The 24,211-nt window shown below is 38.6% G+C and overlaps 1 protein-coding gene across 1 annotated transcript in view; it reads right to left on the reverse strand.

Moving 5' to 3' along the window:
• Positions 1 to 4,118: 4,118 nt before the first annotated feature.
• CD2AP (CD2 associated protein) overlaps positions 4,119 to 24,211 on the reverse strand; it is a 122,054-nt gene continuing 101,961 nt past the window's right edge. The window contains exons 13-18 of the mRNA XM_067543459.1: positions 21,995 to 22,137; positions 11,506 to 11,621; positions 10,371 to 10,460; positions 8,681 to 8,868; positions 8,025 to 8,088; positions 4,119 to 6,656 (exon numbers count right to left, since the gene is read on the reverse strand). Coding sequence (XP_067399560.1) covers positions 6,615 to 6,656; positions 8,025 to 8,088; positions 8,681 to 8,868; positions 10,371 to 10,460; positions 11,506 to 11,621; positions 21,995 to 22,137 — 643 coding nt within the window. The 3' untranslated portion in view covers positions 4,119 to 6,614. The remainder of the gene's footprint in view (positions 6,657 to 8,024; positions 8,089 to 8,680; positions 8,869 to 10,370; positions 10,461 to 11,505; positions 11,622 to 21,994; positions 22,138 to 24,211) is intronic.

Raw genomic sequence — 24,211 nt, forward strand, 5'->3', positions numbered from 1 at the left:
GAAAATATTTAAAATCAAATGGCAACTTTTTGTTGTTATTTTGACCAGTTTCAACTACTGAAAAAAAGGGCATGTGAGCAAATCCCGTTTTTTCTTAGAAGTCTCCATCGATGTTGGGCAGACTATTTGCAGGAAATGATTTATTAGCCTCGGATGATGAACTGCTAAAGACTCATTTGTTATGAATGTGGTTGACACTGGAAATTACTGGATTAATAATTCACTGTGACTGGCAGAGGGAGTGGCTTATTAAAACATTTCAGCGTACAGTTCCTTTGGGATTGATTTAGCACAACTGCTTGCTACACATTTAGCGCTCTGCTATGCTCTCCCTACAAATCTTGATGAGCAGCAGTGTCACTGCAGTGGAGCAGACGTGTAAGGCCATGGGATCTGAGGTAACAAACTCTTGTTGATTCACTAGTGCACAAATTGGTCCCAGACTAATAAAGTTCACCCTTTAGGGATGCAGGAAACATGGGTTATTATATGGAACAAGACTGGCCTGTAGCTTAGACTGAAGCAAGATATTACTGCCCACGCTTTGCCTTCCAGTGGGATTCGCAGCCATTTATCACCAAATCCCCCAGGGCCTTGATAAACCATAACCATGTGGGACATAGATATGTTGCAAGCATGTATGATATGAAGATAATTCAGAAGAGCTCTAAAATAAGGGGAAACAGTGAGTTACATCATCCAATTATTAGCAGATGCCATAATCACAGTCAAGGTCAGCTGCAAGGGCAGAAGCAACAGCTGTTGCAGATTTCTTGAGACAGTGAGACCTTTCATCATGTACTGTCTTGAGCAGCCTGAGCCACGTGGTGACAAATTAAATCCATTACAGGAGTTAAAAACCTAGAGTGGAAAACAAATCCAAAGTGACAAAATTCAGTGTCATTTAGGCTTAAGGAAAAAACCACGACAGATCCTAGTCACATCAGCTGTGCAGATAACATGGTAACGGGCACATAAGAACGGCCATGCTGGGTCAGACAACTGGTCTATCTAACCAGTGTCCTGGCTTCTGACAGTGGCCAATGTCAGGTGCTTTAAAGGGAATGAACAGAACAGGCAATCATCAAGTGATCCATCCTGTCATCCACTTCCAGCTTTTGGTAGTCAGGGGCTAAAGGCATCTAGAGCATGGGGTTGCATCCCTGACGATGTTGGCTAATGCCCATTGATGGACTATCTTCTATGAATTATCTGATTCTTTTTTGAATGCAATTATAGTTTTCACCTTCACAAAATCCCCTGGCAATGAGTTCCACAGGTTGACTGTGCATTTCTTCCACCCACCTAGAATATGCATTCTAAGCAACAAAAGGGCTTCAGAGGTCAATTGATTTAAATAGAATTTCCTTCCTTAGAAAATAGATCTTTATTAGCATTAAAATCAAGAACCCCGATAAAAAAAATCCAGACAAGGCAAAACGGAAAGCATGTAGGCTTTATATGATCAGGTACAATATATATCACTGAAAGTATCAGCTATTCTGGCAGTTCCTAACTCCCATAAAATCAACTGATTTGGACAATATGCTATAATGATTTCCCTAAAGAGCTGTTCAGGCTGCTATATTTTGGGTTATTTTACTATAAATTATCCCAATGCACTTTCAAGCTTAACAGTATTTGAATACTCTTCTTGTCTGGGGATTCTATTTAAAATTTACAGTGAAGGAAAATCCATGAAGCTATGTGTAAAATTAAATTAAATTCATGAGGTTCTATTTATATCCTTCTTGCACTATCATGGTAGCATCTGAGTGCTTAACAACTTATACTCTCATGCTCCAAAGAGGCAGGGAAGATATTTCCATTTTTACACTAGCTTTACACTCCCAATTTGCTCTAGCTGCTGGCAGAGATTTAACCAGTAGGGAGAGATGGTAAAAAAGTACCCCGCCAGCCTTCTGCTGATTCAGAGACAAAGACCCAGTCCATCTGCCAGAGGCATAAAGACCAAGTATTTCTTCCAGAAAGTCTTCTTTATTGGCTAGTAACAATGGAGTTTTAAGAGATGTACAAGCAACAGGGTCTCAGCAGCGCTGAGAAATGAATAGACCCAGGAAGCAACATTTTTGCTATACTTGTTCCCTAAGTGGAAATACTACCAGATCTGGTCAAAAATGAAAAAATAGTTGTGAAAATTTGAGATTTCTTGTTGATTTCAATTTGAAGGGTTTAAAAGACCTTTTAAAAAAATTAAAAATCCAGTTTTTATTGAACATTATAAAAATGGTTGTTAAATGTCAATAACCATTTTAACAAGCCAATTTGAAAAAAATCCCACTTTACAAAACATGGAAAGTTTTAGCTGTGACCATTTGCACCAAAAATGATAATTTTCAAAACAGACATTTTTAATTAAAACTTTACATTAAAAAAATTTATTTACCTATAATCAATATAATTAAAGATAAGCATAATAGATTTGTATGTTTAGGCTTTAATTTTCCCTAATTTTCTTTGTAATCCATAATTATGACCTGTCTTCTTCTCAGTCTTTAGACTTTTAGTCCTACCCCTTCTTGAATGTCTGGGAAGTGCTTGACCATATCACAATTACGCCTGTAAATAATGCAAAACCCAGTATCCTCTGCCCAAAGCAGTGTCTAGAATAGTAAGAATGTAGAGTAGATGGTGATAAATTGTAGAATTTTGACCTCATTATCCGACGTCAATCTAGTACAGAAAAGTAATGTACGATCAGTGCTGTATTTTATTGGTCTGGGTGTTTGGAACTGCAACTCATCACAGATGTACAGCACATCATCATCAAGAACAAGTTGTCTCCATGCCGAGGGAAGGGTGGAGGGCGCAGTCAACAGTCTTCACTCACAGAAAGATGGGCATTACATTTCCAACCAGGCACATATATTTTTTTTAAATGGAAGGTATTAACTGGAAATGCTTTGTTAAAGAGGTTGTAAAATAGAAAGTGGAAAGAACTTTCTCCTCTAGAAAGCATCCAGTCAGCTCTGCATTTCTCCCCAGCACCAGTGCCCCTTTCTACTAGCCTGGTTACTGACTTCCTCATTCAGCTAGTTGGCTGGATGTGGTGTGGTCAACTCTTCCCATTTTCCAGAGGCAGCAGAGCTGCAGCACACAGCAACTGCTCCTTTAAATATTCCTTGACAAACTGGGGCTTTTCCAGTAATGGTGCCTTGCAGCGCTCAGCACCTCAGATAATAAGCCCATCAGAAAATATCTTATGCACACACTGGTACTTCTCACACGAAGGTGAAGAACTACTATTTAGTAGCCCTACAAAGCAGAGGTGATCCTTGGAGTAAAGCAGGGAAGACCACAGATCTGCTGAGTCCCATCTAAAGCGGGGGAAGAAAACTTCAGGGGAGCTATAGGAATATCTACTGATCAAGACCTTATCTGGGTCTTATATTTATGGGCTCAATTCAGAGGAAACTGCAAGTTTTCCACCACAATTTGGCTAACCACAACCTCCCACAGCAACCACAGCACAAAGCAAAGTGTTTCAAACTCATGAGGCTTGCGAAATTGACCAGGGCTCTGTGAACATTGCAGAGGTTCATGAGAGCCTCAGCAAACCCTGGGTAGGTGTGGTGGTGTGGGCAGGGCAAGACCCATCTGCAGATAGCCTGAAGGGAAGAGTATAAATGCCTGCTTTGTCTCTCCAACTGCTAAAGAAGAGGTGAGATCCCTGGCTGGTATCAGAATGGGATACCAGAGGTAATAGTGTCTCTCACACTGGAAGAGACACATTTTACTCCACCTGTATACGAGTCTCAGAATGCAGCACATCTTGTTCCCATGACATTTATGGGAGTTTGTACCCTTATTTCCTGATAATACACTTTTTTTAATGCACTATGGGACCATACTATGAAAGAAGTTCAACTGTGCAGTGTAGGTTACAGTATATTTTCATTGGCTATTAATCTGAAGCAAATGCATACATTTTAAAAGATTTTACCTTTGCTGTGTGGCATGGGATATGGGGAAGGATTCAGAAGTATTTTCCTTATTTGATGTCTCTTTTCCAAGCTGGCATTGTAATACATTTAAGACAAAATTCAAAAACTTCCCTGGAACAGTAACAACAACAAAAAAGCAAAACATACCAAGAGTGATTTTTTGTTTTTTTATTTGCTGGAGTTTTGATAGCATGCGTGATTTTACAGCACCTGTAAACAAGTCAGTGAAGCATAATGCTTTAAGGAACTTGTACTTTGTGGAATGTCTGTATAAACATTACCCTTCCCACTTCCATTGTATTACACAATACTAATCATAGACAAGACAGACATATTAGGGTGACTTCTTTATGGCTAAAAAACACTCATAGCAGCGACTTTTAATAGAGGATTTTTAGTAAATCAAGTGATTGCACTTGCTCATTTATTGCTACAGCGAAAAAGGCCATTAATTTATTATAACACCTTTCAATTTCTGATTTAACTGATTGTCTTGTTCTGCTCGTCTGCTACAAGCTTAAGTGCAGACAAAAAAAATCATTGTAGAGCAACCTATCATCAGACTTGTTTTATGCTCTGGTCACAGTGAAGATCTTATAAAATAGAGAATCTTCTATTTCATTAGGCTCAATTCTTGCTTTGCATCATCAGACTTAGGTAAAGAGGTAAGAGAGTTCTAAATGCAAGGTTTAGAGTCTGACAGAAGCACTACACTGCTGCCCATTATTCCTGGATATAAAGATCTGGCTCAAGTCTTCATTTCTGATGCATCAAGGCAATTAAGAATTAATATTGAACCAGCTTATTAGCAATGTCTCAGAAATATAACATAAAACTTGTATAATATATTTACTATTCAGATTTCATGAAAAATGTAATCAGCAACTGCAGACAAACATTACACAATTCACTCTTTAGATGTTTGCCACTTGTGCATCAGGTGTGGAAAAGTGTTCTCGTGATTTATTAAACTCTTGCTTTACTTCATGAATCTACACTACTACCCATATGGCACTCACATGAATAGAAATCTAAATGGTGTTTTACAAGCCAAGACTATTTATTGGTGAAACTATCAAACTAGGGGGCACGCGCTTTTGCCATCTATATTCTGCTAGGTCAATAAGTGATGAGGAGGTTGTTGCTTAATTGAAGCAATACATTTTAATTAGGGTTTCTATTTAAAAAGCTGGAAATATTGTAGATGTGTATCAACTGTGAATAGCATTAGTAAAATATGAAGTGAGTGGGAGGAGAGTGGGAAATAATTTTTCAGTATTTTATTATTTGGGATGTTTGCATTGCTCCCAGGGGTTAGGTACAATATGACCTGCAAGTTTTCAACTTTTTTCCATGGGGAATACATGAAATATATTGTGTCAGAGATCAGCAAAACGATGCATCAGAAGCTGTTCATGTGAAAATATATATTTCTTTAAAATGTAATTAAATTTGGATTTAGGATGCATACTGAGAGCTTATGGTTTATGGCATAAGTAATACTCTTTAAAAAAACGTCTTAATATTTATATAAAAGAGCTAAAAGTGATTTGTTTGTAACTATCAGTGTCCATCAGGTAACTGCTACCTAATTTTAAAGACTGTGGATGTGGATGTGTAGACGTATATGCACATGGCAGACTGAAGGCTCTGAAAGTTGCAATTCATCTGAAGGAAGCTTTCAAAATGTTCTCTCAATACTACTACTACTACTGTAAAAAAGAAACAAACCACTGAAGACTCTGATGAGCTAGATTTAAATTCAGAAAAGCAAAGAAATCCAGAATTAAGGCTGATTTTGCATGTCATATGTGCTACAATATCTAGGAACAACAAATTAAATTTAAGATGGATTTAGCCTTAACTCTGTATTTATTTTTCCTTTGTGGTTTTAAGCATTAATTTTGTCTTAGTATAGGTTTATGGTTCAGTCATAAATCCCTTTTATGAATCCGATAGTGCAAGTGACAAAATGTTCTCCGTTAAAGAAAGTATTTGATTAGATCATTAAATACTACTATGCATAGGTGATTCATCTTCAACATAGCATTAACAAATTCCTGTCTCATCACACAAATTATAAAACAGCATATTACTAATACTCTCATTGCAGACAGGCACAACAGTGTAATCCTGGGAAAGAATGTTATAATTAAAAAATAATATACAAATATCATATATTCCCTTGTATGTGTCTGGGAAAAGTAGACTACAATCTCTATTAGGCTGCTCTATCCCTCCCAATAGACTATTTTACAGATACTTGTAAAGATATATCACCCTATTTATAGCATAGATCTCTTTAAAAATTACACTACAAGTATTCAATAAAAATCTATTAAGAACTCCCCTTCTTTTTATACAGATTCAGTAGTATTTTCAAGCAAACCGGAGAACAAAGGTCTGCAATTCCAGCACAGTAAGAAATAAGGCCTCTTTTATGTTGGCAAACAAAATTACAGCATTTTTTTCTTCTCTCTCTGAATATAAGACTATATTCCTCTTTACTTCCCCCCCCTTCTAAGCCCATGGAACATGAGCATTCATTATTCTCAACAAAAAAAAAAAAAAAAAAAAAAAAAAAAGTCAGTTCTATTTGTATTTTGACGCTGAATTCCTCGCAAGTTAAGGACACAGTCTATGGCCAGCTCATGTAGACATAACTGCTTTCTTCAGCTTTTCTATTTCAGCCTGGAAAAGAAAGACATCATCAAAATAATGAACTATCCAGTATCTCAGTAATCAGTATCTTTAATTTACATAACTTTTTATCAAAATCTTAACCGTTCTATCAATTTTCCTTTGCAATTCAAGCAAAGTAATTTTAATTATTAAAAATGCAGGCATTTAACAACTTAATAACATACTGCTAAATAGCCATGGCTTACAAGATTCATTTTAAAAACACATGTCTATTTGTATGGTAAATTTTACTGAATAAGCTGGTTCTGATTAACATGTCTCACAGAACAAGTTTGTTCTCTGAATTCAATTGTTTAATGACTCGCTCCTGCATAACATAATATGATTGTATGTGTTGGTGCATCATCTCAAACTTCCTTTCTAAAATGACTCATGTACAAAATTTCATGCCAACCCTACCATACTAAAGGATAGTGTGGAATATATTCATCTTAATTACACCACAGCAAATCTGAAAGAACTCCACTGATTAAGGTAAAATGAGTAAAAATCTGTTGTAACAAAACAGAATGTGGTCCATGGTCTTTTCAAGTTTGTGAAATTGCACCTCGTGCTGAGCTGAAGGATATTTTCAAAAAAAGGGTCCCTTTTGTAGCTCCCTAAAATAAGAATGTGTATAAATGTTCTCCTAACATGAATCCATCATATTAGCTATTCCATACATGCAGTAGTCACAAGTGATATGCACTCAGAATTTCTCCCTGTAAAAGAGACTATGTTTTTCCACACAGCTTGAAGAGAGAAAAAACAAGTCTTCAAAGCGCGCTGTACTGTGTATATACACACATGCCACTAGAACCTTATTACTGAGTTATTCTCCAGAATACTTAAAAATTGGCCTCCGGAATATTTAAAAATTATAGCTGGTTTATGACTTGAAATTTTGATTAACAAAAAAATTTTGAAAAATTTGACATTTACATGAATCTCTCCCCTCTCCCCCAACAATTTCTTTTTTTACCCAGATCTATAAAAACTTGATTTCTCCCTATGTTCAGTTCTTATTTTCAGCACTAAAAAGATGTTTCATGACAGGATAACTGAAGCCTCTTGAAATTGTCAACTTGAGACGCTCTAGGACAAAGCAGGTTTCACAATGTATTGTGGGATATTATTAAATGCTACCCCAGACCTACACACGTGGTTAACCTCTGCTTTATATTTGGAGAATTGGTTTTTTCTAGCTCTGAATCTTTCACGTATAAAATGTGATTTTTCCCATACCACCGGCTGCTTTACTAGACAATCATGCAGATTCATACTAATCAGACAGGACTGTTAAGGTTTTCATTAGTCTTCTGGTGTCATCAAAGTATTGTACACACATCTATACACTTTCCACACAACTAAAATTACCTCTAGGTTACTTCTCATCATCTTCTCTTCCTCCAAATCTTTTTTTATTTTTTCCAGTTCTTTCCTATAATTTATAAACAAAATTAAAATATTATTGCAAGTGAAAAAAAAAAGTTCTCTTATATCTTATGGTGTTATAGGGGAATTAATTCACATAACAGGCTCTTGGTAACACTGTCACATATATGTTATACATATTTAAATTTCCATGCAGAGATTATTCTTACAATTTATGTAAAAGACTGGGACACAGTAGACCCTTTAGAAGGTTGGCCTTATCTACATACATCTTGTGCTGAATTTTGCAAGAGCATCTCTGACCTCCCCCTACTCTTTTTTACAAGAATTTTTATTTTTGCTTACAAGAAGAAGAGTAACCATTTATGGAATGTCTGTAACAGCAATAAAAAGTAGAAAAATAACAAAAGGAAAAGAAGAATGCAACTTCAGCAATATTTCTCTCTCCACAAAAATTAAGATACATTCATTATACAAGTCTGTTGGGTGAACTTCTAAAGCAATATGCTTAATACAGTCCAAGAGTGATCAATATGAAAAGTTTACCTTTGAAAAAAAATTTCTAGTATATAATGTTTAGAAGAGAAGTTGCTAAATATATTCAATTGATGGAGTAAGCAGAATTAAACAACATTTACCCATGATCTTTTTTCAGTGCTTCTACAATACTCAGCAACTCACTAATCTGAGCCCTGAGATCTTCCACAGAATTTTTTTTCCCATCATCTGTTTGGTTTTTAACTGTGATTTCTCCAGGAGCAGAACTGAATAAAACGGAATTTGGTCTTGGTGATGAAGACACAGGTGGTAGAGTGAACACAGGTGACCGAAAGAAACCAATAAAAAGGTAACAACGAATTCACTATAAATGGGGAACACACACACACACACACCACAAATTGTATTTTACTTTCAAGTATTGTTTCAATCCAATGTATTACACTATAAAAACGGTAAAATAACTATCCAACTTGTAACACTGGTTTTTGTAGTGTGTACAGCGCATTTATATATTCTGGGCATTTAAATCTTTTACAGAGGATGCAACAGGAAGACCATTCCATTTTACAAGGCAGTACATATCTGTGCCAGATAATGGTCTATCAGCAATAGATATATAAGGTTAAAGAGCCTGTTTGGCTAGCCTCCCACATGCTGGAACTACCACCTTGAGAACTGAAGTGGCTCCAAAACCCTCCTTAGAAAAGATCTGTTCCGAGGAGGGAGAATATTTGTAGATCCGACCTCTCACAATTGCCTGGTTCCTAAACATTGGAGGTGACTGCGCCTAGTACCACACAGCAGGACTCCTCAAAGGCACAAGAGAACACAGAAAGAGTGGAACAGCACCACAGGGAACCAGAGGGCTCTCAGTCCTTGATACCTGGGTGCAGCATGCTCTGGTCTTGTGCTAGACACACCCCCAGTTGGCCAGCCAATAAGCCCGGTCCCTAACAAGAAAGAGCAAGCCAACTAGAGCCCCTTTTTTTTGGTAGACAGGATGGTCTAGAGCAACACGCTGGGCAAAAGAGACCCCTTATTAAGGGCACTATGCTTGGTCCTCACTGCCTCTCCTTCATGTAAAGTCCCATTTTCTAAATGCTCCTGCTGCCTTGAGGAAGCTGCTGTAGGAGAACAAGGCAACAAGAGCTTAGTAAATGAGGCAGTTTTACTCAAGAGGAGCAGCCCACTTAAAATTAGGAGCCCCCCCTTTGCAGAAAGCACTTTTCTTAACGTTGTCACAGGGGAGAGCTGGGCTCTGCTAGGAATCATACAAGTTTCCCTGGAGTGAGGGGAGGGATTAGCTTCCCTCTTCACATGGATTACCCACTCTCCACATGCTCCCCACCTTTCTGTAACTGCTCGTTGGCAATCCTAGTTTACTTTGGGAGTAGAATTCACAGATGTTTTTACCAGCAATCTGGAAAATCCAGGGTGACACCAGCTCTCTCATCTTTAAAGAACTGCAACTTAATGAGGCCCCATGAAGCCAATTGCTAAGCAAGCTTCCAGGGTGGTAACTGAGGAAGCTATGCCATTCTGCATCCCTCTTCTGCTCAAACCTTCTTTTCCTTACCCAGGATCTAGATGGCAGAGCAGACATCCGACCTACTATCGGAACTGGGAACGTAGTTCTGAGTTACCCGAGGTAACACTAGTCATTTCTGTATCAAGATAGTTTTGCATTTAGCCCATATAGATCACTTGTGTTTGAACACAACTATCTGCAGTCCGTATGGCTGCATTAATCAGCATGCACACATACAATCAAAATGAATGGCACTGATACTGGCCTGTTATGTGTATTTGATCATTTTAGCGTCGTACCTTTTTAACTTCAGATGGCTTTGGTTTGGCACTTTCTTCCTCCTCTTTATGCACTTTCACTATTTTTTCTGTACTCTCATCTTGAGTTGGCTGGTAAATAAAAACATGCATACTAATTAGAATGTGTGCAGAATAGATAAAACAAGAACTTACAATAATTACTAAGTGGGATGGAATAAAGCAAGTCACATGGGCGAACCCTAGGCCAAATCCAGACCTGCAGACACTTTTGAACGGACCCCAAAATGTTTTTATTTACTACTTATTGTTATTATTGGTTTCTCTGGAGTCTGGACATTGACAAAAAATAATGGACTGTGTCTCGAGTAAAGTAAGGACAGTAACTCAAACACCACTGATGATCTTAACTTGATTTCTAAAATGTTATTTTCTCTCTCTCTTTCACACTTTAAATTAGCTAAATTTGCTAAATTAGCTGTTAGCGCTTTCGGGCAGGAATTATATATGCTTCTGCAATGCCTAGCAAAAGGAGACTCAGATGCCAATTGGGTTCTTTGGACACAACTGCAATATAAACACATTAAAAAGAGTTAAAACAGACTGAGGACTCTGACAATCAGACACCCCAAAGGGGAATCTAAAGGTTTAGACCCCATCCAAATAAGCAGTTAAACCAATTGATCACGTACTATGTTATTTTGCAATAAGACTAAAACAAGTAAAGAACTTTTATGAAAGCTTGTAATGCACTGAACTTAATAGTCATTATGAGATACGAATACAGGTTATGGTTATGAAAATCTGTGACTGTACATATACAAAATTACAATTGTAATTGTGGTGCCATTTCAGTATCACCACCTCACAACAGGGCGCTAAAGCAATCAGGCAGGCTGGGGCTACCTCCCCTCCCAGATGAGACTGCCTGCAAGCACCGAGCCATTGTCCATGCCCAGGAAAAAAAACAATGAGGAACCATCAAAGCAAAATGGGAACAGCTTGAAACTCATTTTCATATTTACTTTTTCTTATGTGGATTCATGTTCCCAGTAATACTCTTAGGCATTTACTAATTAAATGACTTCCTTAGAGTGAAGATGTTCAATACAATTCTCTCTCATGGAAAGTAGATGTCCTAAGTTTATTTTCAGAACAACACAATTAATATACTCACAGAATTATTGCCGTTGAAACGAGTAGGCAGCCTCCTGCCAAGCATCTTCGGTCTGCTTGTAGTAAGGTGTGACAGATTACCTGAGGTAGCTAATACTTCATCGAAATGTAAAAGATCTAGAAGAAGGTGAGAGCAAAGACCCTCTTTAAATTCAGAAGATTCTCAGGAAGTGGAAACAAATTTAAAAAAAAAAAAATCAAACAGAAGAAATTATTGATCAGAACAACAGTACATTCAAATTATTGTACTTGATTTCAGCACACTATGTTCTCAGGATATGCAAGAAACAATTGTCGTATGCTTTTTAAGTCTAGAAAACATTAAAGAAACTAGAGAGAACTGGCTTCTATTATTAACTGTTTTATTAGCTTACAAATAATTCAAATTCATATTCCCATCAGAACAAGAGGCACAAGTGAGAAGATGGCACGAAGCAGATTTCAAACTCAAGTGCTGGGAAAATACGTAGCTGTTTCTCAAAAATATATTTCTGAAAGAAATTCAAAATAGCACAATAATTGGGAGCTATGGCAGTTTAGACCCATTTAAGAGTTTTACAGGTAGTTTATTTTCCTATCTTGATGCTCTTGAAATTAAGCATGTGAATCAAAATTTAATGGAGCCCTAACAGAAGAACCAATGTAGAATGCTTTAAGTCACTACTAAGGGTCTCAAGAGGAATGATAAAATAGGTGGCATGCATTCACTCATATTAAACCTGCTTAAATATGTACATCTAGTTGTAAAAAGGGCTCCTATTCTTTCTCACCTACAATTCCAGCAGGTTTTACATATACAATAAATAACTTGTACACAAACAAGTGTCAAGCATCCAAGAGATTTGCAGTCAAATATTCTAAATGTTTCATTTATTTTCATTTTCCGCTAGTTTAGACGTGTTTTCATGTTGGGTGAAGGTCTTCCTATGCTAGTAACTCTACATACAGAGCCTCGTAATTTAAGTATTGTTTCCCCCACATTCTCTGACTCCTCCTCCTTGCTCCTAGAAATAAGTGTCTATTTACACCCTAGGGACACAAATGCCCATTAAGACAAAACCACTATTTAACAGAATTAGTAAATGATTTGAGAGTGATAAAGAAATGAAGTAGTTAAAGCTAGTTCACCCACTGTGTGGTTAATTAACCTCTTAGTGCCTCAATTTACCCACCTGTAAAATACTTACCAAACTGACAAGGGTGTGGTTAGGCTTAAATGTTTGTAAAGTACTTAATCATTAAAAAGATGCTCAATATTATATGTCACGAAAGAGTACTTTAATTTGTAAGATAATGTACATAATACAATTTGACTTTTACAGTCAAGTCTTGATATGGACTTGAATGCAAATCAATACACTTACTATTTTTGGTTCCACATCATATAAATCATAATGCATTTGGCAGAAGCTATCAATCAATAACTTCATTCCCTATTTATTACATTACCCTTCCAGGTCTCCTTATCAATCTTCAAGCTCTAAGTATAATAGGAATCATAGATGGAGCAGATGACCCTAACAACTCGTCAGTCCTTCCATAGTACTTGTGTTTGATCCAGGAGAGTTTCAAATGGCTCGAGTGATGGGGCTTCTACTAATTGCCACCAAGACTATTTTGCAGACTTGAGATCTCACTATCAGAAGTTTTCCCTTAATATTTAAACCACTCTAAGTGTCTTTCCATTACTTTTCCATGTACCTCTTTGTACATTCTTAGGAAGTTTTGCTTCCTCCTTGGTGATTACACCATTCAGATATCTCGAAATGCCTATCCCTCCTTTTAGTTGTTGCTTAGCTAAATTGGACAAATTCTACTAAGGGATTTTTCAGGGCACCTCTCACCCTTTGTAAATGCAAATTTATGCTGGTAACAGAAGGAGAAAATAGATGTAAGGGAATGAAGATGGGTGAAGAGAAATTTGAGAGGGGAGGAATGGGAAGAGTGATGGGTGTAAGGAGACTGATGCAGAGGGCAGTTTGAGAAGGAAAGTATGGCCACAAGATAAAAAGGCCATGTAGTCAGGTACAATACAGTGTATAATTTGTTTAATGTACTGCAGTTGCTATCAAGGGGACACCTTCATAGTCTTAATGGTCCACTGAATCTCAAAGAACAAACTTGTTTTAAAAGTAAACCTGGGCCTCCATTAGTTAGGTATTAGAGCAGTATTTCTCAACCTTTTAAGTAGCAAGTACCCCCTAACTTCTGAAAATATTAACAAGTACCCCAACACTCAATTTTCCACTCTGAGAAATACAATCTTTTCCCTCTTTACTGCTGGACGACTATTTCTCATAAAGCAGAAGAGTTTGGAGTACTGCAATGCTGTGTGGCTGTGGCAGAGCACAAACCCCCTGCTGTTTCTCCTCCCCTTCCTTCTCCCCATCCTCCATATAGGAGCAAAAGTCAACGCCAGCCAATCACTATGGCCTGATGGCGGGGTCACGTGGTGTTCTCCTCACACAGGCAGGAACTTATGAGGTATGAGCAGGCACTGGCGGCCCAGAGTGGATAGCAGTGCTCCCCATGGATATCCCTAGGGAGGTGTGGGCCTGGGGCAAATCACACTGTGTAGGCCCCTCTTAAAATTTTTATACTAGTAAAATCTGGGGATGTCATAGTTGTCAATTTCACTGCTCAGCTAAAGCAGTGAAATTGACAAGTAAGCCTGGGAGTAGAGCCCGGCTCCAGGACTGGGCAAGCTGTTGGGCTCTCTACCTGGCTTTCTGGGAACCGGGCTTTGAGCTGGGCAGGGAAACTGCCACCTGGGCAAGTTACAGGTGGCTGCAGCCTGGCTGCCAGCCCAGGAAGTGAGCAACTGCCACCCAATCCGAGCGGGGTGGAAGAGACTTCCACACATGCTGGGACCCGTGGATGTGGGCAGGCGGCAGGCAGCAGCTGCCCATCTTCAAACCAGGGCACTGGAGGCTGTCTCTCAACTCAGAGCTGGGGCACGGGTGGCAGCCACCCAGCTGCGAGCCCAGCTTGGAGGGCGCAGGAGGCTGCTGCGGAGCTCCCACCTGGGAGCTGGGACTGGCTAGGACACGGGTGGCTGCCACCTGGCTTCCCAAAAAAACGGCAGCTGCCGCCTGGTGTCCCAAGAAGCTGGTGGTTGCCGCCCAGCTTTCCTGGACTGGGACAGCAGCCGTCTAACTCCCAGCTAGGAGGTGGGATCGGGCGGGAAGCCGGTGACTGCCTCCTGTCTCCCCCAGAAGCCGGCAACTGCTGCTTGCCTCCCTTCAATGGGTTTTTTGCTGCGTACCCCCTGTCTGTGTACCACAGGTTGAGAAACTATGTATTAGAGTAACAATAAGGATGAGAAAAGGAAGAAAGACTAAAATATGGTATTTACATATTCTTCCTGTCTCAGGCAATTTCCTTTTGCTTGTGGCAGCTGCAGGAAGGAGGAACCATATAGCAGTAAGCTTAAAAAAGTGCACAAACTGAATTATTTCATATATTGTAAAAGATACCAGCCTGTCTCCCATGGTCGAGTCACATGCCAGGCACTGAAGTTTTAAGAGATCTATCTATATCCAGAGAGCAACATTTCATCCGGCCTTAGGAGAAACAGACTTAGGGAGAGTCCAAGGCTGCATCTGTTTGCCTGCGGCACATTATGGAAGCACATGGATGATCCATAGAATTGTTGCTGTGCTTTAAGACTGTAAACACTGTTGTTACACCTGAGTAAAGTGCTTAGCGTGACATAGCGCTATCACCATACAAATAATAAAGGGAACTCTCACTCTATTCATTTCTTCCTTATATCTTTTCTTTCTTGTTGGCTTACTATTGGAAATAGAGTGTGGTTACTTGATGCAAATGGTATTATTTACATTTGGTATAATATTACCTATAATGGGTGAATTCTGACCCCTCTGGAAGTCCATGGAAGTTCAATGATGGGCTTCAAAGGGGCCAAAATTTCACCCATTCTGTATCAGTTTCAATCGTAAATAAATTGTTTACTTATTTATTTGTCAAGGACCTGTTTTCCAGATATTATATGGGCTTTTCAGAGTTCATCTACCAAAAATAGTACTACAGTGCCAAAAAAGTTTTAATTTTCATATGTCTGCTGGGTCAAAGAAAAGGTTGAAGGCTGTAACATTTTGGCAAAAAGACCAGAAGGCTCAATTAACCTTAGGTAATTGTGATATAGAAAGCAGCCTATCAAGAAAACCTATCACCACCTACGTCTGGAGCTGTACATTATAGCAGGGCCATGAACAGGTTGGGACAGATCATATAATACAATAGAAAAAGATTCAGTCACTCAGAAAAATAGTAGTCAACAACCAGATAAAACAGGTCCTTGTATCTGGCAGTAGTTGGTGAATTATGTTAGTGAAAGTGTCCAATGGTCTGGCATATATTATTTCCATTTGTCTGAAAAACTAGAGGGCACAACAAGAAAGAGAGAAGTGAATGAAGAAGTGAATTACTCCCCTGAAGTTTCCAGGGTTCAGCAACTCAAAGTATTAGCTATACTGTGATGCTATATGAAAAGATGAAACCCAACATTCATAACATAGCAAGAAGAGATAGATAGCCACTAGCTCTATCTGTCAACCTGTTAAGACTAAAATTCCTCCCCACAAAAGATTAGAAGACAAATATTACAAACCCCAGAATATTAAGACTTCAATCATGCAAAAAGAATGAGTTTAAAGTTATTAGCTATAATTAAGTATGGAGTAACAAATGATACACTGCAAATATTTGTAAATGAAATCAGAAGATGATTTACATCTTATTGGAGGTAATTACAGTCAATTTTTAGACACAATATATTACAGATTTATAGAACAATAAGCCTACAGGGTAAATTATAAAGACTTTTTTCAAGACTTAACATACAAGAATTAAAAAATATAAAACAAAAAACTATCAGTGTGCATTGCAGACTTGAAAGTTAGATGATGTTTTGTGTGTGTAAAGAGGCATTAAAACTATCCAACCCCAACCATATCAGAAATCTGATTAATATTGAATGTAATCTCATTACAAAAAATGTATCTGGGACCTCACCTGACCGGTTAAATAACTGTGTGTAAATATTTGCACACGTTAGCAAATCCCATCATTTTAAAAAATACATTTAAAGGTAAATACTTCTTTACTGCTAGCTAAGAAAAATCTGCATCCAAAACAAACAGAAAAGCATTTTAAAATGAAATGAAAACTAAATTTTAGTATATACAACTGCAAATGAAAATTAACTCTGAGCTGCTAAAAAGAAAAGGCTACGTGCATGTATTGATATGGCATATAGCGTTTGGATTTCCTTATATAATATCTTACCAAAATGGAGAAGGGTAGGGTAATTTCCTGACACGTAAGAAGGGAAACATGGCAAACAGGATAGGAAACAAAATCTGGAAAGAAAAGTCAAGGAGAGGAATGTCTAGAAAAAAGATTCTGAACAAAAAAAATATTTTACAAAGCAGGAAAAAGAAACATTTGTAAAAGGAACAGAATTGTTTCACATGTTCAGTATATTTGCATTACCTATTATATCTTCAATGTCTCAAATACACAGAATCACTGTATTTTCAGTCTGTTACAATCTTGGTTTAACTCTCTCTAATCTATGGGGGGAAATTTTATGGTCTTTCCAAATAAATCATCAACAAGTGGCTGTCAGAAGTCTTCGCAAATATGGTCGCTGAAGTATTTATTGGTGATCTAACAGCAACAGGCAAGTTGGCGCCAACAAATATTGTTCATTTAAGGTCATTATTCTGAGACTCTGTACTGTCAGAAACAAGACTGGTAGTTAAAGTGGCTGCAAACCAGTTAGAGTGGTACAAGGAAGATTAGTCATTCTGATAAAACTTCATACTGTGCATTCACTTCAGAGAAGTTGCCCCAACAAGTTGTGATAACACACTAACTAAAAGTAAAGCTTGGGTCGTCTGACCTTATAATATGCATTCACAGCCTAAAAGATGTCCTATGTTGTATTTTCTATTTCTCATGACTCTTCAAAGATTAACAAAATAATCTTAAAATTGCCACAGACAACTGAAGTGTTTGACATTACACAGCCTCAGTGTTTGTAGCATTAATAGGCACTTCCATAGCAGGGAAGTATATATTGAAACTTCAGTAGGGTGGTTTATAGGTTTCACTGACACGAGTTTGGGATGACTGCATTACACACTAGCAGGAAAGCCATGAATGAGTTATGCAAGCCATTCCAAACCACTACGGATAAAACCTTTGTGCCATACTTTGCCAGCATGTACTCTGCCTGTCACAAAATCTATTTTTTGGAAGTTTGAGAGAGTTTGGAAAATATTTATTAGGATTAATTTTCCTATTCCTCTCTGTATAAAATCAAGTGTCTTCATAAAATCATGGAATATTAGGGTTGGAAGAGACCTCCAAGAGGTCATGTAGTCCAGTGGTTCCCAACGTGTAGTTCGCGGACCCTTGGTGGGCCGCGAGGCTACTACAGGGTGTTTGCAGAAAAGAAAAATAACATCCTCACTAAGGAAATGTACAATTTCAAATAAAAACGGAGTGTAAAAAACAACTAGTAGTATGTGGTGGTCCGCAAAATGTTTGGAGGTTGAAAAGGGGTCCACACACTCAAAAAGATTGGGAACTGCTGATCTAGTCCAACCCCCTGCTCTAAGCAGGACCAACCCCAACTAAATCTTAGTTAATATGTTAGTTAATACAGTCTTAGTTAATATGAGTCCAAACATACAGGGCTAAAAAAGTGCAGAGGTGAATCTTGCCTTTTGTGGTTTCAGGAAGGATTTGTTTTTTTTCCCCGTAAGAAAATTCTCTCTCCTCCTCTGAAATGTGCAAACAGTTTGGGGCACTACATTTTTTTTTTTAATGGCAGTTTTTTGAAGTTGCTCAGGAATTTACAGTATTGAAGGTATTTCCACAAGGCTCAGTAGGTAGAAAGCAGATGATATTGGCCAAACCAAGGTACATAATATATTTGTTTATCACATTGTTTTGCGGTTTAGCATATGGTTAACACATCTACATCTAAGATCTTTAAGGGGACGTACCAGACTTTAAGATAACCATATGTATTTATCTTAGATAAAACTGACAAGCCTTAAGGATCACTGTATTTGCATTTGCAATACAAAGTCCTGATCTCGCAACTGACTCCATGCGGGCAGTTCCCCTGGGCTCATAGGGAGGAAGTTGAAGGACTGGGGCCTACCTTCTGATACAATATCACTTTTGAATGCTTGTTTCATATAAGACACTGGTGATTTAGTACTACACCTAGGAAAAGTCTTTTAAATGATGTTTTTAACAGTTTTTATTCAAGATAGGCAAGTAAATTAAAAACAACCCTTGTGCTCTGATTTCAACATGTAAGCACAAAAGGCCTACACTCCAGCCTGTAGGCAGCCTCGACAGATAATTAAGAATATCAAGATAAAATTAACAACAGCAAACCAACAACTTCTCTGCAGTCCACACAACTGGAATTTTTTCAGCTCCCCAAAAACTAGTTGTCCCAAATAAAAACCTACAAATCCTTTCACAAATCCCATCATCCGTTCCATTTGGGTTATATAGGTCAGAATCAACTTCTTAAACTCCATCCAGAAATCACCAGGCAACCAACATAAATCCCAGAGCACTGGTGCCAGTGCTCACGACTTTTTGCACCAGCTTCAGCATCCACATGCAGCTCCCCACAAGGTGCACTGCAATTGCCTAATCTTCAAGTAACAGAAGCATGGAGGCCTGTAACATGGTCCAGGCCTGAGAGAAAGGGTGACAACTTCTTTCCCACATGTGAATGGAATAAAGCCATCCTGCTATATGGTTGCCGAACAGCAGACAGGAATCTAACAGGACCCCCAAAATGAATGCACAGCTGACACAAGACAGACACACAACTTCAATCAACGGCTGACAATCTTTGCCATATCCTCCAATTGCTTTCCCAAACATAACATCACCTCTGTCTCCCCTGGCCTCAGCCTAGTCACTCTTATCAGTGCCCCAATCACTATCAGACATACAGAAAGACAATTACCTGCTACTTATAGGTTGGATGAAAGTGAAGGATAGATTCAATGTCATCAGCACATTGTACACACTTCAACCTGCACCGCCTCAGTCTTTCAGCAAGCGCACAAATGCACAAATAGTAATAAATGAATCCCCACATGGGAACAAAGCTAGTCACCCAAAACTACACTTGTAGCTCTCTCAAAGGAAACATCATGCACCCACACTAAAGGACAAAAACCCAGGAAATAAAAAGGCAACTCCCACCATTATCAACCCTGCCCACAAATCACTCACAAATTCAACAGCCACATTCTCCAAATCATTATCCATCAATCCAACCTTTTCCTGAAGGCTCCACAAAATACATGAGCCCTGCAGTGCTCCCTGAAAGTCATCACACTCCCACCCTGATGTATCAGGAAGGTGGGGAGTATATAGAAGATCACTCATGGAGGGGGATCCTGCAACCAACTCCCTCTCTTTGAAACCAGGGTGCTCTAAGCTTGAGCGCCTCTGCTGATTTACAAGGTCCTACGTCATTGTGCTCAAAACCTTAAAGCTAGATCTAAAACCTAATGCACAGCCATTGGCATCAGCGTTACAGCACCACACTGAGTGCAGTGAATTATTCTAGTCTCAGGGTGACAAAGGCAAGGATAACTGTAGGGAAAGTCTACATCTGAACAAAAGCAACACATTCTCCTCGCCTAAAGACGACAAAGACATGCTCTTGGCCACTCCTGATACCTTACCATGCAAGAACAGCACAAGATTTAATCCAACCACTAAACAGGGGACCTGAGTAACAGGTTTCAGGCACACTTTTAAAGCAAAGGGGCTGCTATTACCTCAGCCATTTTGTCCCCCAACCTACTGCATTAATTCCTTCTTCCCTGGAAAAAAAGCTTTGTTCAGTTTACCCTTATCAAAACCCCAATCTTAACCAGATGCTGATTAAGCCACTTCTCTGTCCCAATCCAAATAAAACTTTTAAATCATGCCACATCATCTATTCTCCACATGCACCACATTTTACATGGAAAAAGAACTATTTTAGAAATAATTTGGAGCATATTAAGCATTTTTGTTGGTACTACGTGAAATATTCTTAGGCTGCCTTATTATATATTAAGTCTAACTGTTCAACGCTCAGAGGGAGAAAAGTATAACTAATCCACTAACAGAATATTGAAACTAGCTTTTCTAAACAAAAGTCATGATTTTAAAGTCACATCTCAGAATCCAGCAGACACAGAAGTAAGTGTTGCACATCCTAACAGGAAACTGGAAACCGCCCTGTTCCATGATAAAAAAGCTCCCATGTTTAGCCTGTAGAGCCATGAGATAATGACCCTTAAACTTGCAGTCCAAGATTGAACTTCGTCCATCCTGCACTCAGATCAGTGCAATTTGGGTGGGAAGTTACACATTTTGGAAATGGAGTAGTTACTTCTGCTAGACATCTGTAAACGACATTGTAAGGAAAGGTCATGTCCCCATGGGTCCCCAAAGATGTCCACATGGGTTGAGACAACGTGGCTTTAATGCACTAGAAAATTTAATATTTAGAGGCCAGTGTTAAAAATTGAAACAAGTCAGATGTACAGAAGAATTTAGTGTTCTCAAAACTAGTTCCCCCCTTCATGAAGGTTTGCATAAGATAGCAAAAATCACCATCATGTTTAACAGAACTGGCAAGCTCTGAAGAGGAAGCACACACAGGACCGAGATTACTGTCATGTTGTTGACAAGGAAGGAATATATTAGTAGCAGCTATGTGGGGAGAGCTTGCATAACGTCTGTCCAGAACATTGTTGGCTCTAGGCAATACTAAAAGTTCTCACTAGAGAGGTGTAGAGAGTGATGTCAGATGCATCTAGCAAGAGTTAGTTCATATTCATGAGCACAAAATATTCAAATTCACAAAATACAACCTCTCCTTCACAATTTTAAAGCACAAAAGCTACAAAAGTTGTCAGATTCCATAAAACTATGAATGAATGTTATGAATATTAAAAATATTTAAATAGGTTAATTAATTAGAACTTTAAAAGTTATTCTAGGTGCAAAAACAGCAGCACGGTGCACAGAAAATGACTGAGAAAAAGGGAATCTTTTACAAGATCAGGGAGGTCAGGCAATGACAAAAGTATCCTTTTAATTGAAAAAAGGGAGCCATTATACAAATATTCATTTTTTCTAGCTAACCCAGAACAAAGTAAGTGGTTATCAGATCTCTGGATATTTGCCTGATAAATACTGTACATAATTTTTCTCAGTTAGACAAAGAGAGCTATCAGCAGCAGCTATTTAAAAAAATTGCATTCTTTATCTAACATGTAATTGCTCTTGCACTACATATTAACATATGTATGTTAAATAAAATATTTTATTCTAATACCATGTGGGTACCCCAATCTAAATAGAAAAGGCTCAGAAAAGCGCTCAAATACAGTATTTTCATTTGTTTTTCATCTTACCTGGTTCTTTAGAGCTCTTTACTGCAATTGAATCTACCTCTACTGACTTTGGTCTAAGCGGTAAATGTTCAGAGTCTAATTTTGGTTTCACTAGTGGCTCAATTTCAGATTTTGGTCGAAGGGAAACCACTTCCCCATTAGATCTGTAAAGAAAAAAAAAGTCTGAATTTGAAACAGGTCATAATTCAAATATATTAAGAATTAAAAGCAAAGGGGAAAATGACAGTGTTTCCTGTTTGTATCAATGTATAAAAAAGAGTCCCAAAGGGAGTGTCTTTGTCCAGATGAGGGGGAAACGGAAATTGAGCAGGTCCACTGTAACAGGCATACATGTGTTAGTGGTCCTGTAGAGTCTGCAGGATACTAGGACCATGCTTTGTCTACAATAAACCTGGTCTGGTGCCTTTGTTACTGAAATGGATCTCTGATCTTATTAAATAATCCAATTGTGGTTTGGTGTCTCAGTTATCTGTGCAGAGCTGAGACAGCATACACACTGGGAAAACACACATACAACCAACAACTGACAATCTCCACTTCAAAAACAATTTTTATTTTTATTAAAAAAATACTGAATGGATTAGAATTACATTTTGTTAAATATCCTGTATAGATGGCTCTATTCTTGCCTTGCAGTGTCCCTCTGTACCCCTGTATTACTGTTCTGGCAGTGAAAGACTCCTAGATTTTCCTTTTGTAACACAGCATCCTAGAACCAAAAGTAAACAAATGAGCTGTTCCTTTAAAGTTCTTTCAGCTGCATCTTGTAGTTGAAGGTAAAAGTTACCCTGCTTAAAAAGCAGTGTCAATTGAACAGTTTGACAGCTTAAATGTTGGCTTCCATTTCCTCTAAAACGTGTCTATATGCTTATTTCCTCATTTCTCTACATAGGAATTATTATTCAGTAGGGTTGCTTTCTCTTCTCCCATCCCCTCAGGATAGTGTCAAATATTGAGCATCTGTGAATGCTTTCAGTCATAAGGATGTTAAATTACTGTGGCCACAATTTATTATTTGTCAATACATATATATCCTCTTTGTAATTGTGACCAATACTTAGCTGTTACCCAAACTGAAAAACCTTTTTTGCTGTGTACTTCTCTACCTATAAATACAATGTATCTTGAAGTGCACTGAAGTATCAAGTCAATATCTAGCCAAGAATGGGTGGCCCTCTGTAGACTAACAGTCTACAACTGCACTCTTGGAATGCAAATGCATCTGCTGCATGAAAGCCAGAGCCCTCAGAGAAGAGGCAACCACTGAGGACTTGTATATGCTGTCTCACAGAATCAAACATTCAGTGTGAGGTTACGTACAGAGCTGTGGCCTACAGTTATGTTAGTTTCTTCCACTTTGAATCTACAGCAAAGAAGGGTGGTGAATGGGGATCTACACTGACAATCTACTCAAAGAACCAATTATTAAAATTAGCTAGTAACCTCTCTTCAAGATCTCCATTCTGGTGAGATTAACTGCTCCTAGCTGTGAGGTTTGATAAGAACTAGTTAAACAATGACTGTAGGACTACTGCCCTGGACTGGGCATCAGTTCGCCAGATGTGGAAAGAAAACAGAAACAGTGCATGAATAACGCACAATATGGCTAGATACCAAGGGAAGAGAAGAGTGGCCTGTCCCAGGCCTCATATGCCTTATCTATATTTACAGTGGCATGTAGAGTACAGGCATTACATGTAGCAGTGAAATGTGCTGATGGGGAGAGGCAGCAGGGAAAGGCTTCAGTAGCTCCCCAACTGCTACAGCCTTTCACAGTAGCAAGGAAAGGCTCTAGCAGGAGAGAAGCACTGGAAAAATGTTGGAGCCTTTCCACACTGTCAGAGACTTTTCTGCTGCATCCCCCACTGTCAGAACCTTATCCTGTGGTAGGGAAAGGCCCTGGCAGTGGGAAGCAGTGCTTGGGTGTGCAGAGAGTTTTGTAGGGTACATACCCTAGGGCACTCTACTTGCCTAAGCTGTGCCTCGCTGTTTACACTGCTATTTATACCCATGCCAGCTGGGTGTGCAGTGTCTGTACTCTGCATTATTTAGCTGAGGTTAGTCCTCCTTTGAGCAGGGGTTGGACTAGATGACCTCCTGAGGTCCCTTCCAACTGTATGATTCTATGCATGCTGCCGTAAATCTAGACATATCTTCAGGAGGGGTGCAGGAGACAGCCCACCTCCTGCAAGACTTACAGTTGTTCAAAAAAGATCA

This window comes from Emydura macquarii, unplaced genomic scaffold (genome assembly GCF_026122565.2).
Source record: "Emydura macquarii macquarii isolate MOO-44397 ecotype Brisbane River unplaced genomic scaffold, CSIRO-AGI_Emac_v2 contig_849, whole genome shotgun sequence".
NCBI classification, from domain to species: domain Eukaryota; kingdom Metazoa; phylum Chordata; order Testudines; family Chelidae; genus Emydura; species Emydura macquarii.